The sequence below is a fragment of the Corythoichthys intestinalis genome, chromosome 5, assembly GCF_030265065.1.
Source record: "Corythoichthys intestinalis isolate RoL2023-P3 chromosome 5, ASM3026506v1, whole genome shotgun sequence".
NCBI classification, from domain to species: Eukaryota; Metazoa; Chordata; class Actinopteri; order Syngnathiformes; family Syngnathidae; genus Corythoichthys; species Corythoichthys intestinalis.
Window position 1 is genome coordinate 17,721,413 of NC_080399.1, and position 27,123 is coordinate 17,748,535.

The 27,123-nt window shown below is 39.5% G+C and overlaps 1 protein-coding gene across 6 annotated transcripts in view; it reads right to left on the reverse strand.

Moving 5' to 3' along the window:
- kcnq1.2 (potassium voltage-gated channel, KQT-like subfamily, member 1.2) overlaps window positions 1–27,123 on the reverse strand; it is a 430,571-nt gene that overhangs the window by 302,537 nt on the left and 100,911 nt on the right. Inside the window, exon 15 of one of the 6 annotated variants that reach the window (XM_057836478.1) lies at window positions 8,684–9,639. The exons of the other annotated variants lie outside the window; for them this stretch is intronic. Coding sequence (XP_057692461.1) covers window positions 9,573–9,639 — 67 coding nt within the window. The 3' untranslated portion in view covers window positions 8,684–9,572. Of the gene's footprint in view, window positions 1–8,683; window positions 9,640–27,123 lie in introns of those variants that run through there. 6 annotated transcript variants of the gene reach the window in all.

The following is a 27,123-nucleotide window of genomic DNA, read 5'->3' on the forward strand; positions in this document are numbered from 1 at the left end:
ACTATGCAAACCTACGCCCTTGAATGTAGTGCTTGCAAAGATTGGCAACGGAATGTAAATCAGCACAGGAGTCAAGCTAACTTTTCAACACCAAAAGGAGCTTCGCGTTGCCGTATGGAACGCACCAATAGGCGTGTCGGGCTGAAACATCACAGCGGCGGCGACACTTGTAATAGTCGCGTTGCCATATCGAATGCACCAATAGGAGCGTGGCGTGGCTGTATCGAACGCACCAATAGGAGTGTCACGCTGACAAATCACTGCAGCACTGACTGTGACACTACAATACGTTTCTGTTGATTTTTTTTTTTTTTTAACCTGTCCTGCTCAGCTGTTTGACACGGAGAATGGAAGTCTAAGTGCCCGGATAGTCTGAACAGTTTTAATGTTTCACATCGAGAGTCTGACATACTCCCTTTGTGATGATTCAACATACGTCATTTATTATGACAAAACAGCGAACAGGAAGGGGGTATGGGGGAACAGAAGAAAAGAAATACAACAGAAGAAAGAGAAGAAACACAACAACAAGAAATACATTGAACGCCTAACTACACTAACTACTAATATGTTGGTGCTATCGTCAGCTAAATGTATTTCCGGTTGACACCATGTGGGGGGCCTGTTGACCAGGGAAAGAGGGGGAAGAAGGTGGGGGAGTTTATAAGCTAATTGATAGAAAGGGGTAGAGTGTACACAAATCATCTCTGTGATTTAGAACCCAGTAATCGTGTGAATCCCTAGTGAGTGTAAGCCCGTTGGCGACCGACCCTGCGCCGCCCCGCCACCAATCCCTGGTGTTGAATTTTATTTTGTGCGCTGCATAGATTGTATTGTCCGCTGAGTATGTGCAAGCCGTGCGCGATAGTGAACGCGCGCAGCTTTGAGGGAACATTAGTCTCCTCTATTTACAGGGTAGTAAAAAGTAGAGCAACGTCAGCTGTGCATGCACAGTGGATAAGTTACATAAAACTGCCACTATAATTAGTCATTTTCAGACTACGAGATGTTACTGCTAACTGATGCTCCTTCATTGTGTGGTTAGTGAAGGAGGATCCAGAAAAAAGGCAGCAAACAAGCAGCAAGAGGATAGCTATTCACCATCAGCGTTTTCCATTACAGTCACGGATAATCCATGTGGGATAAAGAACTCGTACAGGAGCAGCGCTCATTCATCTGCCCATCAATCCATACTACATTGCTTTTGCAGTGGTTTAATGCACTGCAGCTAAATCATTTGATGGCTCGTAGCCACTTGTTGACAGGTTTGAATTGTTGGCCGCCTGGGAAACTCTGCCCCTTCCTCACAATCCATAGTGACGTCGCAAGCAGCCGGAGCCAAGCTTTAAACTGGCAGGCGTCCAGGTGTGAAAAGGTCCAACTGCGTAAGTGTGAAGCAGAGTGTGGCTAAGGAGGAGCATACCTTCTGCATATGCTCAGACTGAACAAACAAGCAGTACTTTATACCTGCTTGACAAGCAGGGGTGATGTACTGTATGCTGACATATGTGGTGAGTGACATGTCAAATTTGGAAAGCACAAATAAATAATGCAGAACTCCATTGTTAGTTAACCAAGTTAAAAAATAAAATAAAGTGCTTATCCTGTGCACGCGATATACATTTGTTGCTTTAACCCTTTAAATTTGTTGCTTTAACCCTTTAAGGCCAGGCGCATATGGCAGAAAACATTCAGATGACTTGAAGTTCCGCTATATGAGACCCCCAATTTGGCCAACTGTCAAAATTGTCCGATATGCATGTGTGATACATCATTGGAAAGCTTAAATCTTAGTTTTCTGGGGGAATGAAATTTTTGAACAGGAGGGCATTTAAAAAAAAAAATGTCAACAGTGAAACCTTATCTGGAGGTGAGAGGATGAAAGAGCAGAAATAAAGATGCCATGACTTTAACGAGATATTAACCCGTACCTACCTTGTTTCGATCCAAAAACTCCATGTAGCCTGTGTCACTGAGTGTCAAGATACAGTTGTGAATGGCCACAGCTGGATTTTTGGGGGATTTTATGAGTGAAACATTACAACAATATAACAAAGGTTGCGATGCAGAAATCGCAGACATCAAGCAGTGGTCGGGATTCTCTTTTTCATGTATTTACTAGGGCTGTCAAACAATTAAAATTTTTAATCGAGTTAATCACAGCTTAAAAATTAATTAATCGCAATTCAAACCATCTATAAAATATGCCATATTTTTCTTTAAATTATTGTCGGAATGGAAAGATAAGACACAAGACGGATATATACATACAACATATTGTACATAAGTACTGTATTTGTTTATTATAACAATAAATCAACAAGATGGCATTAAAATTAACATTCTGTTAAAGCGATCCATGGATAGAAAGACTTGTAGTTCTAAAAAGATAAATGTTAGTACAAGTTATAGAAATTTTATATTAAAACCCCTCTTAATGTTTTTGCTATAATAAAATTTGTAAAATTTTCAATCAAAAAATAAACTAGTAGCTCTCCATTGTTGATGTCAATAATTACACAATTCTCATGGTGCTGAACCCATAAAATCAGTCGCACCCAAGCGCCAGCAGAGGGCGACTAAACTCCAAAAAACACAAGTAACAAGTGCACATGACCCTGTGCTGTCATTTTAATCTGTTTGAGCGGGGCATGTGCGTTAATTGCGTCAAATATTTTAACGTGATTAATTTAAAAAATGAATTACCGCCCGTTAACGCGATAATTTTGACAGCCCTAATATTTACCCTTTTAAAGGTTTCTTTCTTTTTTTTTTTTTTTTTTTTTTTTCTTTGTTTGGATCAATTATTTATCATCAAACATATCGGAGAAAATGCGACACTAACAAAAAAAATACAATTAAGCGATAGTTATGAGGTAGATATCAGTGACTTTTTTACAGACCCCATTTTTTTCATTGTGACGTAATTTGTTTAAAAGTTTAAAATATGCGAGTGAATAATTTTTTGAAGTCGTTTTTTTTTTTTTTAAACGAAATATTAGACATCAATTAATGATTCTAAGCTATAAATGACAGACATTATGAATAATAAATATAATTAATTATCTTTGTATTATGGCTGGGTTGAAACAAAAGCGGTCGTGCGACATCTGTAAACAGGGGTTTCCGGGGTAAAACGGACAAATTGAAAATAGTTTGGGGGCTTAATGCGCCATGAATCAGCTATAGACATATTGTTCTTTCAAACACAACAGTTCTTTGGCTTAAAAGGCAGTAGTTTCTTTTAAAGAGGAGCGCACGAGCAGAAACTGCTTTTTCAGTCTTGTCTGTGTTTTCCGCCATATGCATCTGCTCACGTGTGAAGCACTTACTGGCAGGCAGGCTATCCCGAAAAGTGTCAACTAGAAAGAATTGATTGATTGAATTGAATTCACATGGACTGCTAAATATTTAATGAAGTCCCAGGTCAAACCGCATACCTAGTTTGTAGCACATGTTACTGTGTTCATTGATTATAAATTTAAATCACCAATACATCACCAAACAACTGACTGACAGCGCACATAGGAGTGGGTGGCTTTGCATGCAAGTAACATTAAATGTCATGTGGTCACCTTCTGAAGCTCTTTCTACGGCAGTCTCCCGACACTCCTCCAGCCTTCAAGTCCGATTTCCTCTACCAATAACGGATATGTCTGTCAAACTGAAATTCCCACATTCCCTTGAAGAAATGTACAAAGTAGTTTTTATTTCCTGGCTACTAACGGCTATGTCAGAAATGCTACTGAGGAAGAAAAAAGTTGATTTTCTTATTTCACAGGTTATTTTATTTTCATAATGAATAGGAAATTACGACACACAATTCAGGAAGAAAAAGAAAGTAATAATCGCCTACGATAAATACATTTATTAAAAAAAGAATAACTAAAAGCTACACGGCCAGGGAAAATGTCCCCCTAGAGCCCCACCCAGGTGCCTTTGAGAAGATCTGCCCCGAAATGTCAACGCATACACTTTTTGTTATTTTCAATACGAATCGGCAGGCCCCCATGTTAAACTCTGAAGTGACTCACAAGAAAGTGGAATTTTACTAGGCAGCAGTGTTATCTGTTTATGACCTTGCTTTAAGACGAAGCTGTAAGCTGCAATCTTTATCTTATCCAGTCAGACAGAAAAACGATAAAGAAATGGGTGAACCAGTACAAAAAAAATACATATGGGGAAAAATATCACTACACTACCCAATTAGAACTAAATTTTGGTCACCAAATCTATAGGCTAGCAGAAGTCTTCTTCTTTTTCTATGGTTTTATCGTAGTTGGAATCTCAAAGAGTATATAAGGCATCGGCATTTTATTTGTTAGTACTAGAGCTGTCCTGACTAGTTGACGTAGTCGATGTCATCGATGACCTAAATGGGTCGACGAGCACACCATCCCGTCCACGGTTAATAAAGGGTTAAAAAAATATATGCGTGGAAAGTTGAGAATGGCAAACACTCGGCATTCAAGCGGGGAAAGTGGCACAAAGCCAAAAAAGCACAGCAGAGTGACCAAAGCATGGAATTCTTTCAACGAAAAAAGGAGGGTACACTAGGCAGTCTCTGTAATGCCAAGTTTGCATACCACGGCAGCATGTCGGCCATGAATGATCACCTGCAGCGCCGTCACCTAGGTATAATTTAGAAAGACGACAGGAGACAACAAGCTGGCGGATCGTAAGTCCATATAACGACATTTTTAATTTGAAGTTGTCTTAATGTGGGTCGTACGATAGAGTATTAGGGACTAATGTCAGGCTAACGAATAAGCAGCTACGTACTTTACATAGCGCGTTGCCGCCTACGTTAAGATTGACAAAATTGAAAGCATATTGTGTTTTAGAATCGGTTTTACAAATAAGGAAATCCTTATTATTTTGCTTCATCTACATCAAATTATAATCAATAGAAGAATTTATACTAATGCTTCGTCGTAGCTTCCAGCGAAGGTACTTGTATGAAAAGTGCGTAGCGGCTCACAGCTACATTACCCCTAGTAAAATGCGACTTTTGTTTCTCGTAGCAATATCACAACTTTATTCTCGTTGTGTAAAACTTTTTTAATTCATTTATTTGGCCCTAATACTCCATCGTAGCATCGTATCAACGTGCATTATTTCATGTACTTCACTCCAGTGATACATGACTAGAGATGTCCCGATCACGTCATTTTCAAAGTATCGGAATTGGCAAAAAATATCGGCCATGCCATTTTAAAAATATATATATATATATTCTAATTAAATCGTTTTCTAATTTTATTTAACGTTACAGACATAATATGTTACACTCATCCAGAGTCTTTAGTTTAGGCTTTAGGTAGGGTTATCAAATTTATCCCGATAACGGCGGGAATTAATTTTTTTAAAAATGTATCACGTTACAATATTTAACGCAATTAATGCATGCGCTGCACGACCCACTCACGCATTGTCGCACTCAATCTGTAATGGCGCCGTTTTAGAGAGATAAAAGGCAGCATAAAATGAGTAGAGTGAACTTTGGCAGCCTTTGGAGCCTTTTTTAATTGGCTAAAGCCTTACAACCCCTCTCCCTACGATTAGAAATATCATGGGAAACAATGTGGAGAAGCAAGGTAGCAATTGATCTTTCTCTTAAAGGGTATGACAACACCTGGGGAAATGCTAATATTCCATAATTTATCCATCAACGCATGCCTTTTGAATTCATATCATGCCACTTCGTGTAATTACACACATCACAACACCAAGAAAATGATAGAAATTAGGTCGATTGTCAAGCTAAAAGGACCCGCCCCCGAGATGCCGGAAATCTAGCATATTGTGTGCGTGACGTCACTATAGGGAAACAACCGGCTCAGTGCTTAGTACTGAATGGCGGCGATGATGGCGGACAATTTTGTTTCTATTTGCAGCGACGAATCCGACGTAACGAACGTTCTTCTAATGGTGACGAGGAGAGTTATGAACCTTTCTTTGGTGTTTTGGGTTATCAATTTGAGCCCAAACGAAAGCCAATGCAGCCTAATGAAAGGATCATTGAGGGGAGCAATCACACTGATGAAACACCGGCGGCAACAGAATCACCGAATGGTTTGTTTTGCATTTATTTTTGTGAAGCTGATACACCCTGACCGCAAAATAAAGTAATGTACAGAATAATTATCATTTAATATGCTATCATCGGTTTCGCTCTGCCAACCAACACAAAAATGAATGGGATTAGAGGATTTGTTCTATATATTTTACGAGTGATAATTTATACATGTTTCCAGTTCTATATCCAATGCGTGATATGTTTTTTATTATAAAAGAGTACTCACTCTGGCCATTTCCCTCCTTTGCTTTGCCTGGGGTGGTGAGGTGGTCTCATCAGAGCCAGTCATCGTCCTCTTTCACCGAGCACCGCATCTGCTTTCAGCAGCAAATTCTTAGCAAAACCTGATTTCATTTGCCCATAGTTCGTATAGATTTCAGGTGTAAAATGCGCACCACACAAAACCGTGCCTGAGGCTGGGTCTGCAAAATTAGCCCTCTTAGCACGGACGAACTTTACTCATTGTCTGCGTGGTCCAGCTCTTTTTCTCGCGTTCGGGAACTCATGGGTACTACATTGCAACAAATGGCTATTTGTAAACCACATAGCATGACAGGTTTGAACCATTTCAGCGATTTTTTGATAAAACACGAACGCAACTCTCTCGTCGATAAACAACGATGGCACCTGCCTCGACCTTTTGTTTCCTTGTTATGACGTCTCCGCCCCATTCGGCTGTTTCCGGAACACTTTCGGAAATGTTCGTCATTTTCGATCTATTTTCGATAATTGCTCAGTAATGTGACTGATTTTTCCGTTAACTTTATCAATATTTGTAATCTTGGCACATAACGGTTCTATTGATGTCTCACACCCCCTTTGCGATTTCATACCCTTTAACACCTTATGTTATTTCCCAATGCAGAGAAGATATATGAATTGGTAGCACTACGCACAGTCATGGTTCCACTTCCCATCATGCCTTTGGGCATGGCCACAGTATCATTTACTGAAACGATTGGGAGCAAAAAAAAAACATGATCGGAACAATCCTATACGTGACATTTATTTATCTACTCTGTTGGTGCTCACTCTAATGCTGAAAACAATATAGACATACCACAAAAAGAGAAATTGTTTTGAATCCTGTTGGAAAAGTGAAGTCACAGTGTTCTGAATCTGTTTACATTCCATTCTTTTGCACTAGTTATTGCCATCAGCATTTGACCTCATTGTGTATTTGTGATTTATTATTGTTATTTATGTGTTTATTTCTACTTTAGTGAAGAATTTAAGTGTTCTGTAATCGTTAAAAAAATGTAATTGCATGATTATTTAAAAAAAAAAAAAAAAAAAAAAGTTCATAAAAAATTATTTGACTAATCGTTAAAGAAGTCTGCAGTCTCATCGGGACAGAAAAATAATTGTTTGGGATAGCGCTAGTTAGGACTTGTTGATACCTAGACCAGCTTTATAGTGCCGTATTGGAGCCCTTTCCGATCCTGCTGTTAGTGCAACACAACTACATACAGTAGGTACAGGTAGAACTACACACCGGAAGGCCAAAACCCAAGACTGAACCTGATCTCAGAACTGAGGCGGACGTGCGACCCAGTCAGCCACCATGCCGCCTTGGGACAGTTAGTTTACACATAAAATAAATATTGACATTGAATATATCAACCACTATGTCTGAGTCTTGAGGGGAAATGAACAAACACAGTTAAGCAGGCAACAGGTTCCTCTATTAGTCTTTATGCAAACCCATTACAGCACATATGAAAGGGTTCATAGTCAATGGAAGAATCAACCTTTACATCGGTTATGTGCACCCTCACGTAATGAAGTGAGATTATCCTTCAAATGTCATGTATCTTAACAAAAAGGTAAGAACTAGGGTTGTTACGATCATGTTTTTTTGCTCCCGATCCGATCCCGATCGTTTTAGTTTGAGTATCTGCCGATCCCGATATTTCCCGATCCGATTGCTTTTTTTTTTGGTGTAATTCTTAAAGGATAAATGTGACTTTGTATATTGTGACTAAATATTGCCATCTAGTGTATTTGTTGAGCTTTCAGTAAATGATACTGTAGCCATTTAACTTCTGCCCAAATACATGATGGGAAGTGCAACCATGACTGTGCGTCGTGGTACCAATTGATATATCTTCTCTGCGTTGGGAAATAACATATGGTGTTAAGAAAAAGATCAACTACTACCTTTCTTCCCGGCATTGCTTCCCACGATTATTCTAATCGTTGGGAGAGGGATTGTAAGGCTTTAGCCATTTAAAAAAAGGCTCCAAAGGCAGCCAAATTTCACTCTACTCATTTTACGCTGCCTTTTAGCTCTATATACTGTATGGGTAATACGGCATCATTACAGATTGAACACGATAATGCGTGAGTGGGTCGTGCAGCGCATGCCTTAATTGTGTTAAATATTGTAATGTGATAATTGTAAAAATATTAATTCTCGCCGTTAATGCAATAAATTTGATAACCCTACCTTAAGCTTAAACTGAAGACTCTGGAAGAGTGTAACACATTATGTCTGTAATGTTAAATACAATTAGAAAACGATTTAATTAAAAAATATATATATACAGTATATATATATATATATATATATATATATATATATTAAAAAAAAGGCATGTCCGATATTTTTTTGCCGATTACGATACTTTGAAAATGACGTGAACGGACCGATGCCGATCGATCGGGACATCTCTAGTAAGAACGATTAATAAAAGGGCTTCCTGTATTCGCTTGACAAGTTATATCCGAGAGGAGGGCACAAGAATATAGACCACTGCAGCAAAATGGAGACTGTGGTGAGCAGGCTGTTGCAGAGCTAAGGACGCAAAAACAGGGTATGATTAATGTCAATAAAATTAACGAACAAAAAAAATCCAGATGCCAAAATTTTACGACTTGGGCTTTTATGTGGATTCATGCTGATACTGACTCAATTGTACCATGGCCAAGGCACTTGAAAACACGTTATGTATCTTCTAAATTTTTGGACAAACAAACAGCAATAAAACACAATCTTGTCAATAATAGAGACTTGAATGAGAAATTTGGCTTTGCTCAGCTAAGCGTCAATAGCCACAGCCTTAGTAACATTTCTCTGCTCCACGTAGTGAGGTGAGCCAAGGTTGAGTTTGACTGAAGAAGGTTAGAGCACATGGTGTCTTTTTAACGGAGCTGTGCAGCTGCAGAGAAAACAGATTCCATTTGGCAACGGTGGGCGCCAAAAAAATTCCCAATGGCGTTTTACATGGACGCAGAGTTGAAAGCAGACGTCCGCTAAGTATTTTTCTTTTCTCTGCAAGCAGAAAGAGAGAACTGGCCTGACATAAAACCATATGTTCACTTAAAAATGCGTATAATTGAGCAGCTAGCATGGGGTTGGATCATTACAAGACTCTCACAAGGGAGAACAACAGTTAACCTTACTCGACACAAGTCCAGATTGTGGATAGTCTGAGATGTGAGTAAGTCGTCCACAGGGCCAGTCGACTGACCAAAAGGGAGCTGGGGGGGGCTACCCATGTGAGCATTGCAGCTGTGCTACTGACAGATCAGTGCAGTACGGCATGCCGCAGGCCTCTCTGGACACAAACACATTAAAGCTAGCAGGCCCACAGTTGGAGACTCCCCACACCTACCGGGAGTTCCCTGACCTCCCTCTACATCAATGATATTCCGTATATTCAGACAGGTACGGCATTCAGAATAGCTGCTTTCAGACATAATATACTGCAACATTGCTGGGTAATATTACCAGGAATCTATGTGGGTTGTGGCTTCAAGACATTGGGAAATTAACTTGTTTTTACTCGACTCAAAAGAATCACAAGCAGTGAACAACTCAGTATGTCGGTAAACCTTTTTTAGATTCCAACGAACAAAAAAAGTAGGCGGAAAACACTCAGGTGACTTTGAGTTCCGCTCTGAGACCCCCAATTTGGCCGAACTCCAAATTGTCTTATATGCATGTGTGATACATCATTGGAAAGCTTAAAATCTCAATTTTCTGGGGGAATAAAATTTTTGAACAGGAAGGCATTTAAAAAAAAAAATTAAACAGCAAAACCCTAACTGGAGGTGAGAGCATGAGAGAGCATAATTAAAGACGCCATGATTTTAACAAGATATTATCGCGCACTTACCTCTTTTCGGTCCAAAAACTCCATGTAGCATGTATAACCGAGTGTTAAGACACAGCTGTGAATGGCCACAGAAGGATTTTGGGAGGATTTTATGGGTGAAACATGGTCATTTACAGTGGGGCAAATAAGTATTTAGTCAACCACTAATTGTGCAAGTTCTCCCACTTGAAAATATTAGAGAGGCCTGTAATTGTCAACATGGGTAAACCTCAACCATGAGAGACAGAATGTGGAAAAAAAAAAAAACAGAAAATCACACTGAAGATTTTATTTGCCTATCATGGTGGAAAAGAAGTATTCGGTCAATACCAAAAGTTCATCTCAATACTTTGTTATGTACCCTTTGTTGGCAATAACAGAGGCCAACGTTCAAACGTTTTCTCTAACTCTTCACAAGCTTTTCACACACTGTTTCTGGTATTTTGGCCCATTCCTCCATGCAGATCTCCTCTAGAGCAGTGATGTTTGGGGGCTATCATTGGGCAACACGGACTTTCAACTCCCTCCACAGATTTTCTATGGGGTTGAGATCTGGAGACTGGCTAGGCCACTCCAGGACCTTGAAATGCTTCTTACGAAGCCACTCCTTTGTTGCCCTGGCTGTGTGTTTGGGATCATTGTCATGCTGAAAGACCCACCCAAGTCTCATCTTCAGTGCCCTTGCTGATGGAAGGAGATTTTCACTCAAAATCTCTCGATACATGGCCCCATTCATTCTTTACACAAATCAGTCGTCCTGGTCCCTTTGCAGAAAAACAGCCCCAAAGCATGATGTTCCCACCCCCATGCTTCACAGTGGGTATGGTGTTCTTCGGATGCAATTCAGTATTCTTTCTCTTCCAAACACGAGAGCCTGTGTTTCTACCAAAAAGTTCTATTTTGGTTTCATCTGACCATAACACATTCTTCCAGTCCTCTTCTGGATCATCCAAATGCTCTCTAGCGAACCGCAGACGGGCCTGGACATGTACTGGCTTCAGCAGGGGGACATGTCTGGCAGTGTAGGATTTGAGTCCCTGGCGGTGCATTGTGTTACTGATAGTAGCCTTTGTTACTGTGGTCCCAGCTCTCTGTAGGTCATTCACTAGGTCCCCTAGTGTGGTTTTGGGATTTTTGCTCACCGTTCTTTTTATCATTTTGACGCCACGGGGTGAGATCTTGCATGGAGCCCCAGATCGAGGGAGATTATCAGTGGTCTTGTATGTCTTCCATTTCTTTACACCAAGCGTTTTACCTATTGCAGATTGTCTTCCCAGCCTGTTGCAGGTCTACAATTTTGGCTCTGGTGTCCTTCGACAGCTCTTTGGTCTTGGCCATAGTGGAGTTTGGAGTGTGACTGACTGAGGTTGTGGACAGGTGTTTTTTATAACGATAATGAGTTAAAACAGGTGCCATTAATACAGATAACGAGTGCAGCTTCGTTAGACCTCGTTAGAAGAAGTTAGACCTCTTTGACAGCCAGAAATCTTGCTTGTTTGTAGGTGACCAAATACTTATTTTCCACTCTAATTTGGAAATAAATTCTTTAAAAATCAAACAATGTGATTTTCTGTTTTTTTTCCACATTCTGTCTCTCATGGTAGCTCCATGGCTACTTATTTACCCCATTGTAACAAGGGTCGCGATGCAGAAATTGCAGACATCGAGCAGTGGTCGAGATTTTCTTTTCCATGTGTTTACCCTTTAATTTTTTCTTTTCCAATTTTTCTTTGTTTGGATTGATTCTTTATCATCTAAATTATTGGGGAAAATGCGGCAGTAACAAAAAAAATACAACTAAGCGATAGTTATGAGGTAGATATGCTGTTTTGCTGCACTTTTTCATAAAATCGCCAGCTAAATAAAAGATGTTATTCAAGCAAATTGTTCTTTTTCGTGATTATTGGGATCAATAATTGACGTGTTGACCTGGGCCAATGGTTTTGATAGTGGGGCCAGTGAACTTCTAAACTTCTTAATTTGCCTTATTGTCTACCCCTGACACCTCGCAATTTAACAACAAAAGACTTCAAGCAGGATCTTATCTGAGGCAAGTTGCCACTCATGTTTGACTCTCATCAACACTTTACACCAAAGACAGGTGGAAATTTGAAGGGTCAAAATAAATTAACTTGCATAGGTCATTTTGCATCCCACTGTAGATTAAAAATCTGAAATTTCACCCTAAAGCCATTTTACTTAAACTTTAGTAATTTTCTAAAAACAAATTCTGCTGTTATATTTATTCAGCTATTTTAGCTTTGTTTTCGTCTGTCAGCAAGACTTCTGCCTCGGGCTCCGTCACATGACGCTGTTTTACCAATTCAACATAACCACTAGAGTTGTAAAACAGCCAAAAACATAAACTGAACCTGTTCAAACTTAATCTGGGCGTCCTAACAAACTCAGTAGGATTAGTCTACAGTTTCTTAGCAAACGCAAACAGTCCCAAATTAAACCAATAACGGTGTTTACACATGAAGAAAACTGGAGCCAGTCAACTTAACCATTCATAGGGCACTCCTTTAACTCACTGGCTGCTATTGATGACGCTATATGTCCAATTTTGACTTGAGGAAGCTGAAAGTGAATGATCCCTGCCACCCTCCCCAGTCAAATTGGATTGGACGTCTAGTGCTGTCAATGGCGCTGGAAGGTGAGTACTCACAGCCAGTCGTCCTTAATTAAATGATTTTTATTTGTTCATTGTTGTCAACGCCATGCAATGAATTAAGTACTACGAAATAACAAACAAATAAACAATAAAAATACCCAACCTTGGGGTGCTATTGGGGCCCATATCGTATTTGCGTTTTATTTTATTCATTTTGTATTAATAAAATTGTATTTGATTATAATTTTGATGAATGATAAATAATAATGATAAAAATATATAATTATTAATATATATGTATATATACATATATATAATATTTAATATATATAAAACATAATTACATAATTGCAACTTGGCGTCAGAATATATGTGGACATCACATTCTGGGTCATGTAGGCCATACTTGAATATATTTGAATTCTGCAAAGATGGCAGAGCAACAAAAGAGACAAAAAGTTTTGTCTGAGGAAAAAAACAGGGAAGCCAACAGGATATACAGAATAAACATTGGTCCGGCTTTCACTTGCTGCCATGATAGCCCCCCCCCCCCCCCCCCCCCCCCCAACCGAACTCGTCAGCGCTGTCCAGTTCGGGTGGGGTGGGGGCAGGGGTCGCGTTAACCGAATATTTTCCGTCGTTGACCGGTTTTTTAAAACGGTGACGGAAAAAACTGAAGTCCGTCCGTCATTTTGACAGGTTGCAATTCACACCCCAGACCACAGGGTGGCGAGTGAGCATATTAATTAGCTATTGTCTCTCTTAATGCATGACGTCGTTGGCTATTCTGTCAGAATATTGTAGCGTCACCGGGGTCTGGCGGCGGCACCGTGATTGACACATCAACGCGAGGTTCTTATTGGTGCACCCGGTGTGCCAGCGCGTCATCCAATTGGTGGACTAGATTGCCACCTGTGTATAGACCCCAATCACATGACGTCACAACTCCGCCCCCCTGACTGGAGCCGCCATATTGTGTGTCAGCTCGTCGTGTTTACACATTACCGCTATGTACATGCCTCCTATTACGGCGTGTTTTTCTGCTCGTTAACATTAATAATCAAAATGGTGAAGGCGTGTGTGGCGGTTGGTTGCAGTAACAGAGAAGATAGACGGAGAGACTTGAAGTTCTACCGTATTCTGAGAGACCCGAAGAGGAGAGCGAGATGGACTGCTGTAATTCGACAAGAAATCTGGGCACCAAACGATCACCACAGACTATGTAGTAGTCATTTTATATCTGGTAAGATGCATTTAATATATATTTTGAAGATTTTGGGCTGACAACCACAATTAAGATAATTGTGTGACGTTGGTGATTGGGGTCTATATAGTTGCCTCTTTTTCTTTGGGGGCGGAGTTGTTGTTTTGTTGGTGTTGTTGGCGGTAAGCAGAGTTACAATATTAATTAAAAATGAATGAAAACTAAAAATACTATTGAATATGTCATCATTATCATTTTAAAAATTTAAGTGACGGGTAAAAATAGATTATGACCGGATTTTTATGACCCTGTCAGTCAAAATGACAGACAACAAAAATGTCTAGCGCAACCTCTGGGTGGGGGTGTTAGCCACACTAAGCCACACAGTTGCTAACCGTCATATGCTCTTGTTTAGCCACAACGGGATTCATTACCTTATTACTATTCATCCTTCACACAGCCACTTTAAATAAATATTGTTTGCAGGCAGCCGGGAGATTGATTTTTGATTGATTGGTCATTTTACGACACTGCAGGTGTGCGCTGGTCCTCATGAGAAACACAGCGCTGGTCCTCATGGGAAATGCAGTCTTCCTTAAGGCAAAACATTACCGCTTTTGTCCATCGGCGTCGCTAAAACCAACCAAAACTGATACGTTACCAAGTGTTTGAAGTTAGTTTTAATTGCCAAAAATAGTCACTTGAATTACAAAGGGTAAAAGCCTCCATAGCCATGAAACAAACTGAGCTCATTTCAGGTCAACTGAATACAGATTGTCATGGTAGAAAACAAATACCTCGAGGACAAAGCGTGAAAATAACCTCAGTCTCTTAAGCAAATTTAATTTATATTAATTGTTAAATCCTGAAAAATAAAAAATGGATCAGAAAGAGAATTACTTTTTCTGTTGCTTGTTCATATATACGCATACAATGTATCTGCATTTCATTCAGTTCTACGACTTCACCAACATCTTTTTCAATTTCCCTTGAATTTGGCATAACTACCGCTCTGAAATTCTTTCAATTAATCTTACAAATGCTTACTGTTTCTTCCTTTGACCACCCCCTCATACACTTGGAGGTCACCTCCCAGGTCATTTAATATAAGCCAGCGGCTTGTCAAGCCGATTCGCACCTGAAGTTTGGCCGTCAAGCAGCGGCGAGCGGTCTTGAATGCCGGCATTGTTGTCCCCGCGGGGGGGATCAGACAGCAGCGCACCCGCCGACGGCCACAATGGGAGCCTTAAGGGCCTGGAATAATATGACTAAACGCATGGGATTTGCAAGTGTGGATTATCAACGTTCAGCCACGCAACCAACTGACCAATCAGTCCCCCCTCCAAACCCCTTCTTAGAGTAGCATTGTTTTGAATGAAACAATTTGGATTTTTAAGATTTTAAGCTCTCCCATTCTTTTGAATTCCACGCATGTGACATTGGTCGAATCCCTTCAGCTCATTTCGAATCCGTTTCACGCTTTGCCACGTTTTCATGCAAATATGCGGCTTGCATCGAGTCTTATTTGCAGCCTGTCACCTCTCTGCTTCCAATACCACTCCTTGAGAGAATCACTCTCCTGCACCTACTTGCTCCTTTAGGATGGAGAAGATAATGGGTTTATACTCTTAAAAGGGTGGGGATGGAGGAGGGTAAAGGGCGCAGCCTGCCTTTCGAAGAGCTTAAAGCCCAGTGTGGCGAATTAAATAGAATACCCAGACAGAATTAGTTCCAAGGCAGACTGAGTCCTATTCTATGAAACTAAACAATTAGATGGATTAAACGCAATAAGTCAGACTGCACTGCTGCAGCCTTGTTATGGTTTCCACGACACCCGTGAGGTGGCTGTGAGTAATATGTGCCTATATTACACGTCTGCTTCCACCAGCCAGCATGGTTTGACTCAGTAGGGTAAGAGTCAGCATATTACAATTTATGATGCTACTTTTCTCTTAGTGTATTGCTAGTGGTAACCTCGAAACATCACGTTTAAAATAAGGACACCCTATAATTCACCAAATGCACTCTTGCTGTCATGCTGTCACGCTAGCAGTACTTAGCCAGAGCAGCTATCGTTATCCCACTAGTACACCTTGTGGTGGATATTTAAACCACCAATCAGGATTAACTGGATTTACCATGAGGAAACAAACTGAATGGCTTGGTGGAAACAGAATGTAATTCATCAGATAACGAGAGTGGTATGAACTTTCACGGGTTGCATTTTCCACAAAGATCGCCAACTGCTGTCGGGCGATCAACTAAGTCAAGAACGGTGATATTTCAGCTTTACAAGGGGATGATCACTATCAGCGGTCCGAGATGTTCCAAGATAATAATGATGACGACATTGGGACATTTTCAGGAAGTCTAGACACTCACGGATACTCTCTTCAGGCATTTTTGTTTGAGAAACAAAGGAACAAATTGTCCAAATCCACCAGTCCAAATAATCCCTAGTGCTGGCAGTTCTGCAGTCTGACTGGCAGGTTCACTGATTAACTTACTGATTGGCTGGTTGGCGTTTGAGACCCCTCCACAACAACCCCCCGTCATCCACCTGCGGTAAAAAGGCCCTTTTGTCAGAAGGGCCTAATTTGATCTGACGTACACACTACACATGCGGAACAGCTGAGCCGCTGCACACACTTTTTCATCATGATGTGTCAAAAAGAGGCAAGGCCAGAGGGATTCAGGAGGTAAAGAGCATGAAAAAGAAGTGCAAAAACCTTGGTCCATTGCTTTAGAAATGCATGTCCATAAATATTACCGTATTGGCCCGAATATATAGACGGTGTTTTTTGCATTGACATAAGACTGAAAAAGAGGGGGTCGTCTTATATTCGCGGTCTAAACATTATACCCATTCACGACGCTAGATGGCGCAAGATATCATTGAAGTGATGACCTGTCATGACAGATCTCAGCTACTCTCCCATTCACGACGCTAGATGTCGCCAGATATCATTGAAGCGATATTCTGTCATGACAGATCTCAGCTACTCTCAAGTTTAACCAGTTTGCATTATTTTATTGCAATGTTTTTCCTTATTCAGATTTGTTTCAAGACTACCGTTACAGTTAGACTTCACTTTGATGGTTAATGCAGTTATTGCAATTTTGTTGTTTTATCACAATAGATTGGTTTATTTACATTTCAAAAACCAGAAGCCATTTATTTATGAATGTGATTGCGCTTTAGTTTACATTAGGGCTGTCAAAATTATCGCGTTAACGGGCGTTAATTAATTTCTTTAATTAATCACATAAAAATATTTGACGCAATTAACTCAGATGCCCCACTCAGACAGATTTAAATGACAGTACAGTGAAACGCTCACTTGTTGTGTTTTATGGAGTTTTGCCGCCCTCTGCTGGCGCTTGGGTGCGACTGATTTTATAGGCTTCAGCACCCATGAGCATTGTGTAAGTAATTATTGACATCAACAATGTCGGGCTACTAGTTTATTTTTTTGATTGAAAATTTTACAAATTTTATTAAAACGAAAACATTAAGAGGGGTTTTAATATAAAATTTCTATAACTTGTACTAACATTTTTCTTTTAAGAACTACAAGTCCCTCTATCCATGGATCGCTTTAACAGAATGTTAATAATGTTAATGCCATCTTGTTGATTTATTGTTTTAATAAACAAATACAGTCCTTATGTACCGTATGTTGAATGTATATATCCATCTTTTGTCTTATCTTTCCATTCCAACAATAATTTACAGAAAAATATGGCATATTTTATAGATGGTTTGAATTGCGATTAATTGCGATTAATTATAATTAATTAATTTTTAAGCTGTAATTAACTCGACTAAAAATTTTGATCGTTTGACACACATCCAATTCAGTTTGGATCAGTGTTGTTTTTGGCAGCCATTTTAATTTTCGTCTTAGTCTTTTGGACGAAAATACAATGTTATTAGTCTTAGTCATATTTTAGCCATTTCAAAATGTGATCGTCTTTTTCTAGTTTTAGTCAACTAAAACTCACGACAGATTTCGTGTAGTTTTAGTTGACAATTCTCAAAATGTTTTCGTCTATAAACTTCAAAAGTTTTAGTCCATGAATAAACAAATAAAGTTTTCCAACAATTTCGAATGAACATAACAGAAGAGCACATAATTGACTACAAGGACATCCACATCTTCATGATGATAATACACACTCAGCAGGAAAACAGCAAATTATTTGCAATTAATTATACTCAAGTGGACGCCACGAACCGTATGTCAAATGTTTTCCAAGAGTTTAAGAAAAGTCACCGTGCTAAATGCTAATGTTAATACGACCGCTATGCTAATGCGAATGCCACGCTAACGCTAGTTAAGTTAGTTTTGTGTGTGATAAGCACTCAGCACAGACCTCTAAAGGCTAGAGCAACATGGCATATCTAGCCAAGATAAGAAAGCAAAACTGAGTGACACAACCAAACACTGCTAAATGCATGCTAGTAACTACACATACAATAAGAATATGTCACACATTGTGAATTTATGGCGGAAACTATGGCGAATTTTAATCTTGTTCTCGTGTTGTCAGACAACAACTGGCCTCCATCTCGTTATGTTTTAGTCTCCCAAGACGATTTCAGCGCGTCATCGTGACGTCATCGTCATGAAAAGATTGTTCGTTGACGAAATATTTTCGTTATCGTCATCATAAATTGAAATGAGCAAAAATGGCCATTACTAAATAAAAGGAAACATTCAAAATCAAATTACGTTTACAGTAGTTACCCCAAAGAGCAACTAGGGTGCGACAAAAGGATTAAAATACAGGCAGGCAGTCATAGGACATGCCAAAGCCATCAGATTTTTTGTAGTTTATTACTTTTCTAGTTTTCTTACTGACTATTTCTTTCCGGTCATGCAGTACGTAGTAATGCGTTTATAATTCATTATTTTTCAATCATTTATTGTTCATTTAAATTTTGCAATATGAATGCAAATGGTCTGCTCCCAAAACAAATCCCAAGCATCTTAGTTTGGAGATATCTAATGGTCAATAAGCATGACTGCTGTGCTGAGCTGTGATCAGACCTTGTGCAAAGGAATTTGTTCAAGGATTTTGTACTTCTACATTCACTTTGGCCTAAAACCGATAATGAAAAGCAAACCGGGATATCAGCCAATATCATTTCCAAATGCTTTCATCGACCGATATCATTAACTGCCTGATAATATTAGACAACTGTACTTTAGAGGGCAAGTTCCTGCTTTTGGTAATTGGGGGGGGTTATACATGCTCATATGTTGACATTACATTATGAGCCATGTAGGCCACAATTGTAACATTTGGTATACAAGTGTAAGCGTCAAAATGGATTGGACGTCTAGTGCCGTCAGTGGCAATAAATGAGTTAAAATACCACCCCATTAAGGGTTAAAGGGAAGAAAAGTAAAAGGACAAATAAAACATCATCAACAAAACTCTCTTTTTGTGATTAATTATTTGCACGCTGCTTGTTACTGGGGCATTTTCAGGTGAGTTTTGTCATCAACAAGTAAAATACATGCTCAATTGGATCCATGTCAGATAGAGTAGAGTAGAGTAGAGTAGAGTAGAGTAGAGTAGAGTAGAGTAGAGTAGAGTAGAGTAGAGTAGAGTAGAGTAGAGTAGAGTAGAGTAGAGTAGAGTAGAGTAGAGTAGAATAGAATAGAATAGAATAGAATAGAATAGGTCTTTACTGATGTGTCTAAAGTTAAAAAATAGTCCAAATTATCTTTCTTGTATTAGTACAGCGCACCACGTATCACATGCACAATGAACTCTTTCAACCCGGTATGCCCACTCATCATGAATCCCTCCCTGATTTAAAGTGAAATAAAGCAGAACACAAAGACAGAGAGTAGGAAAGAGAGAGACTGTAGGCCTGTCAGGTTTACTCAATGAAGTGGGGAGGGTGTGAGAATTGAAGATCGTTGCAGATAGTTACATGGTCTTCTAAATTTATCTTAAATGTGTGTTAAAAATTAGGAATCTTCATGGTTTCACATTTACAGAGATGTCACAAGAAGATGTCTGTCCATTCGATGGGATAATCATTTGGACGAAACACTAGTTTCTCTGCATGTTCATGTTCCTTTTCAAATAAGAGCACATTGAATCCCCACTTTGCATATTTCGCAAATAACCGTGCAAGTTTGATTTCAGTGTTGTCCATGCCAACACTGTGCCCCCTGCTGTAATGGAGTTTAAAAAAACAAAACAAACAAAACCATGTTCAGATCTGCTCACAATTTGCAACATGAGTTTATTTTTCTTTGATTTAAACTGTCAACAATCATTCCCCCATGAAACTCAAGATTGGTTCCAAGTGTTGCAGGGGAGAAAGACAAAACAGCATTTTTCTCTATTTTTCCACCAAGAATTAGCAGCGAGGTGTTTGTCTTTCCTTCATTCAACCCACTCGCTACAAAAGTGCCTCTTAGCCCCTGTCTCTCGACCACTGACCCTCCTCACGGGTCAGCCCGACTGTGGCCCTCTCTTGCGTATTTTGAGTAATTGCTCGTGGCAGTCAAGGTGTCCGCATAAGGGCCTGTCATAAGCAATCCACTAGCATGAGAAGGGGCCTTGTGCATGAACCTAATCCAGTGAAAAAGGAACGACAGAGGGATTAAGAAATTGCTCAAAAGCTCCAAAAAAGTGGGTTGGGTGGTCTTTTTTACCTCAAAAAAATAACAAAACGATAATTGTTACTTGTTACTATAGGTCGACTAATATGTGATTTTCAAATGCCGTTGCTGATACAGATACAGTATCTACAAAAATTTCAGCCGATTGGTGATATCCACAAACGATTTTTTAAGCCGATATTTAAGGCCGATATATTATTTTTAAAAGCATCTACAGTGTATCACAAAAGTGAGTACACCCCTCGCATGTCTGCAGATATTTAAGTATATATTTTCATGGGATAACACTGGCAAAATGAGACTGACACAATGAAAAGTAGTCTGTGTGCAGCTTATATAACAGAGTTAATTTATTTTCCCCTCAAAATAACTCAAAATATAGCCATTAATATCTAAACCCCTGGCAACAAAAGAGAGTACACCACTTTGAAAAAACGTACATCCCTAAATGTCCAAATTGAGTACTGCTTGTCATTTTCCCTCCAAAATGTCATGTGACTCTGTGACTCGTTAAAGGAGTGCTGTCAGCATTGCTGCAGAGATTGAAGAGGTGGGGGGTCAGCCTGTTAGTGCTCAGACCATACGCCGCACTCTACATGAAATTGGTGTGCATGGCTGTCACCCCAGGAGGAAGCTTCTTCTGAAGACGGTACACAAGAAAGCCCGCAAACAGTCCCCGCCCGTTTTTACTTGAAGTCTAGCGATTGTGAGGTCACAAAAGACGGACATCATCCAAAAACTTTTAATATTTTGCCGAGCGAGGCGCCGTCTAATGAGAGGGAGGTGAAGTAGCAAGCGACAGCCAGTTGGATTGAGCGAGCGACATTGTGAAATGTGTGGAATGAATCGAAAAATAAATTTAGCTCAAACAATTGTGTTATTTCATCAACTCGAGGAAAAGGATGGGCCAGATTTGTCATCTTTTTTTCGGATGAGTCCACAAGTGAGAAGAGAGACAGTGGTGCGCAAAGGGCTGAAGGAGAAGGACACCCCCTCTGGAAGTGTGGGCTGTGTGACGTAGTAGCCCTATGTCTAGTTCTAGGACAAAACTGAGTGGCATGCCTTAAGAAATTAAACTGAACTGGTTTATTGTAAATATTTTTTTAAATACTTGGTAACACTTTATAATAACTATCCATTTTACAGGTTAATAGATCATTAATAAACTGTTGACAAATGATTTATTGTTGATTTGTGAAGTATTTGTTAACAGTTTGTTAAGCATTTATAGGGTGTTCTTAACCTGAAACACAGTTTATGTAGAAACGTTTCAAGTTTTTGTGTGTAACGTTTGGCATTTCTATCTTTTCAGGTTAAGAAATGCCGTTCACTTCAAAAGAAAAGGCATTTTGACAAGGCATTTTGCAGGCAGCGCTCATGTTGCACATTTATGAAAATCTGCCATAGAACCAACAAATATTTGTACTTTTCTTTGTATATTTAACCAATAAAACTTATGACCTTCAACATAAAGTGTATATAGTTTTATTAAGATCCATCTACAAGCATGGGCATTTAGAATGGGGTCAACCATATTGGAACACCCATTAAATCCTTAACAAACTGTTAAAAATGACTTCACAAATCAACAATAAATAATTTATCAACAGTTTACTCATGATCTATTAACTAGTAAAATGGATACTTATTATAAAGTGTTACCGTTTGTATGTATAATGCTTTGATAATGTAATGGGTACAATACCTAACCTCACAAAGAAGATATCCTCCAAACCATTTTATGTTTGATGGTATGTCACTGTTTTGCACTGTTGGTCTACTGCATATACTAAGCCGTTTTGACCATAGTATGTAGAAAGGACAAAAACACAGATGACCATACCTGCTGTTTCTGTTGAATTACCAAATATAACACTATTCAGTCTTATTTTGTTTTCTATCAAACTTCAAAACGGTTCGTTGAGCATGTTGGCTTGTCAATGGGACATCAATATTACAAATTTTGACAAAAAATGTTGTTTTTTTTTTTTGTCATTTTGGGACCAAAATGTTGATTATAATTGGTCACTGAAGAAAACAACAGTTTGGACATGAAGGTTAATGTGTCCTGAAAAAAAGGGACCCAACCAGACCATTGTGAACAATTTTATCTTTGAAATATAAAGGCAACATCAAAGGCATGCAAAATCGACGAAATAGGCCCAGGCCTTAAACGGTTAATATAAACATGTCTTTGCATTATGTCTGTCTCAAACGACTGGAAGTGAGACTGTCTCCCTAACAAACTTAACCCCCTTCGTCACGCTTTTTCTTGCATCAAAAAATACAAATCAAAAATTTCCCCCCACTTGTAGTGTGCCTAAGTGCTAAGTATTAGCCAAACTGTAGCATTACATGTAAACTTGTCTTGAGGGGAAGGGGAGTGGATGCGAGCCGCAGGGGAGTAGAAGTGGGGCGCGGGGAAGGGGAGCATTGCCGTACACGTCAGAGCAGATGGGGAGTGTAAGAGCCATATTCCTGATTTGTGTTATTATTTGCAATTTTACACCTAACCACTAGGGGTTGTAAATCGTGTTAGTCCACTGACCTGGAATCAGCCCCGGTATGCGTAAAATGACAGCTTATCATGTCACAGGTGTTGGTAGTTAGGAGGGCAAAACAGTTTTTGACTGTGGCTTAGTGCAGTGTGCTGGAATGTATCATTTTTGTGTGTTCCGTTTTAAATACGTTTTTGAGTCTTTTGGTTTGTCACTTTTATTTGGATGAAGAGCATTTGAGATAAGTTACAAGACGCCACCAAAATAAACTATTGAAACTGAGAAATGAACTCGCTGTGTTTGCTTCGCTTCTTCAACTGCACTGGGCGCACGTCATAACAAACTCCTAACTATCATCCAGTACTTGACTAGGTACAGGGCTTAGCCAGTATAGGGAGGTGAGGGAAAGAGGTGGAGCTAAGTACCACCGAGCGTTTCAGCAGGCCCCACCGGCAGACAGGTGAAATGTGACAATTTGTCAAATATGTGAATGGCTCGGGAAACCACTCCGACAGTATTTTTAACAAGTGAATGACCATATAGAATGATTGAAAGATCATGAAAGTAAAATCTAAACATGACCCTCTGCCCCCCTTTAATAGAGGGGTCATGTGTAATAGATTACCGTAATTTTCGGATTATAAACTGCTACTTTTTTCTCCCACTTTGTACCCCGAGGTTATAGTCCAGTGTATTTTATGCTGTATATGAATTTTACACAAATCACATTTTTTTGTGTACAATGTGGACACCTGTGGCTTATGGTTTTTTGTTGTTGTTTTTTGTTTTTGTTTTTTTTTTTGCTGTTTTTTTTAAAATATGATGGGTGCAGTTTATAGTCAAGTGAAGTTGATAGTCCGTGAATTACGGTAATTGCATTTTCATATAGTCCTAAAATGATTTGAGATATGAGTTGTGTTTTTCTTCTGCTTTGCAGTTTCTTCATCAGACTCTGCCATGAAAAATTCACTTTGAATTCACTTTAAAGAGAAATATTTTTCTGCACATCCCAAGAAGTCTCCCTCACAGTTGTGTGTAGAATTTCTGCATGGTTAGGCGTAACACATGGTTGTACATAAGAACAAGCATGCTGAAATTCCTCGCCCGCAGCCACTGCTACCACAGGTGATGTTACGTGTTTCACAGCTGACGCCAAGACAGACAGACAAACAGAAAGAGGCGCTGGCAGCCAGCTCTGTCCACAGCACGTCGACAATAACTGGTGGAGTCCTGGGGCCCCTGCAGCCCAAACGACTTAAGGACCTAAGTGTTTGGGAAATGCTCCCATCAATGTCAGAGCCTTTTATTACACTGGCTTCCTATTGCTTTTCCCTGCTTGGGGCTGGGAGTGTGGCATGGGAGGGGAGATTCAGCAGCTTTGACTTTCATCAGCAAAAACATTACTAACCCTTTCTCTAGATGGAATTTAGCTTGTGTACAGTAACATGGGTTTCAGCAATTTCTTCTAGTGTCCAGTACGTGAACTTGGTTCAATAAAAGTTGGGGAACACTGTCCTTAGAACCAAACTGATAGCCCAAAAGCATTCTCTTAAGCTTACCCCTTTCAGGGACAGTGGACAGCTATTCAAAAGTTGGTACTCAATACCTTTAAGCCTTTAGAGCAAGTGACATTTTTTTTTGGACACATAAAACCTTTAACTGGCATAGTGGTGAGCACGACTGACTCACAGTTCTGAGATTGTTGGTACAGGCTCCCGTTCCGGAGTTTGCATATTCTACCCATGCCTGTGGGGGCTCTCTCCTCCAAAACACTTAATGGCCTTGGACCAAAATACATGCTTGATTTGTTGGATCCCTATGAAGCATCTAGACCCCTAAGGTCGTCTGGAATCGGTCTCTTGTATGTTCCAAGAACAAAAACCAATCAGGGTGAGGCAGCATTTCGTTATTATGCTCCTCACCTCCGGAACAAGTTACCTGAAGGTCTGAAGTGTGCTGAAACATTTATCTCCTTCAAATCAAGGCTAAAGAAATTTTTATTATTATAGCATGTCCATAACTCTCTTTATATTTCCAATTTCAAGCTATTTAGTTTTTATTCATTTTATGTATAATTTTATTTCCTGGTTCAATTGTCTTTGTTTTAACTTTCTTTTGATTTAGTGTGATTTTTATGAATCAGTTTATCTCTGATCGTGGATTTTCATGTGATGTAAAGCACTTTGAATTGCCTTGTGTTGAATTGTGATATACAAATAAATTTGCCTTGCCTTGCCATAGCCTGAAAACATGCATAGTAGGCTGATTGAACACTCCAAATTGTCCATAGATTTGAGTGGGTGCGTAAATGGTTGTTTGTCTCTACGGTTGGCAACCAGTGATGTTAATCTTACTTTAAAATAGTAATTAGTTACAGTTACAAATGAAAGTAATTGAGTAACTCAGTGACCTCTACGTAAGAGTAATGAGTTACTCAGTAAAGTAACTGATGTTACCTTTCATGTTCTACACGTTATTACATTATACATTCAATAACATCTTTCACAAAAAATCTGTTTATATTAACTGAATTAAACACAGTATACTAACTTTAAAAGGTTGTGAGGAAAAAAAAGTTTTTGTCTTTATGTTGTACTGAATCTGCAATGAACCGTGACGCCTATCCCGAGATACGTACGAACCGTGACTTGTGTGTATCATCACACCCCTAATCTTTTTTTTTTTTTTTTTTCAGTATGTAGGTGAGGCTCTGAATCTCCTGCCTCTCCTATCTTTGCTCTTGTTGTTTTCATTAAAGAGCATATGACAGGAGAAAAAAAGTCTTAAATAGCATTATTATGTGAATTAGAATCATATTTTGAGACGATTCGACTATATACAACAATTTAGCAAAGCACAGATGACGAGAAATTAGTCATTTAATCTGCCGGTTAGCCACGCCTACCATTATAGGGCTCTAGCGTCCCCAAGAGGTGGATGACGTCAGCGGGTGACTGGGCTCATTGGTTCTACTATTCAGCCCATTGAGGTCCCCCTCAGAACGAGGAAAACGCGACGAAGAGAGCCGCAAAATGTCATTGTTTCAGTCTCTCTACTCCAATATTTTTACAGGATATTCTTTTTATCCAAGTATTTTTCCCCAATAACTAAAAAAATGGCTTGAGAAGGACCAGTCACCCCTGTCGAGGGGGAGCTATTCACAATGATTTTTACAGGATATTCTTCTTATCCAAGTATTTTCCCCAATTGCTAAATAAATGGCATGGTCATGACAAATAACAGTCTTGTGCTAAATGGAATATGAAATAATCAAAATGCACTTATTCAGGACGACATGGCAAAATTACTCCATAATGGTCAAAACTGTCAACTTCACCTTTACTGTCGCACATCCCGAATGATATTTCATGACACCTAAATCGGACATATGTCATTTCCCTTCCCCGGCTTCAGAGAATGTAAACAAACCAAGAGGGGTGACAGCTAACCGACATGCTAACCCGAACCGAGTGACGTTTCAAAGTCTTCGAAGCGGAAAATCACACATAACTAGCCCGGCTTATTTGACATGACCACTGGGTTGTCGATTGTCTTCGCGGATCGGCAAACCACCCGGCGGAGAGCAATTTACAGTTCGTTCCCCGGAGCAGGGCGGCTGCAGTTGTTATGCAGCTAACGTGCAGCTAATTTGCATGAGGAGAGCTTTTCATATGCCTATCAATGATCAAATGTAAGTAGTCCTTTATTTAAAGAAAGTTTGTAGTGTTTACTTTGTCATCGCTGTATTCGTATTTGGCATAATACAAAACAAGATGTTTACTCACTTCTTCGTAAGTCCAATGGTCCCACAGTAGTAGGGCTTGTTCTGGCCAATATCCACGGTGAATGGGAACCTTTTGAAACTCCAAAAAGGCGCACACGCCTATCCCTCATAAAGCAAGATTTTTCTGCAGCTGTTTGGCTGGCGTGATGTGAAAAATAAACGTATTAATCCGCAAAATCAGCTGAATCCTTAGT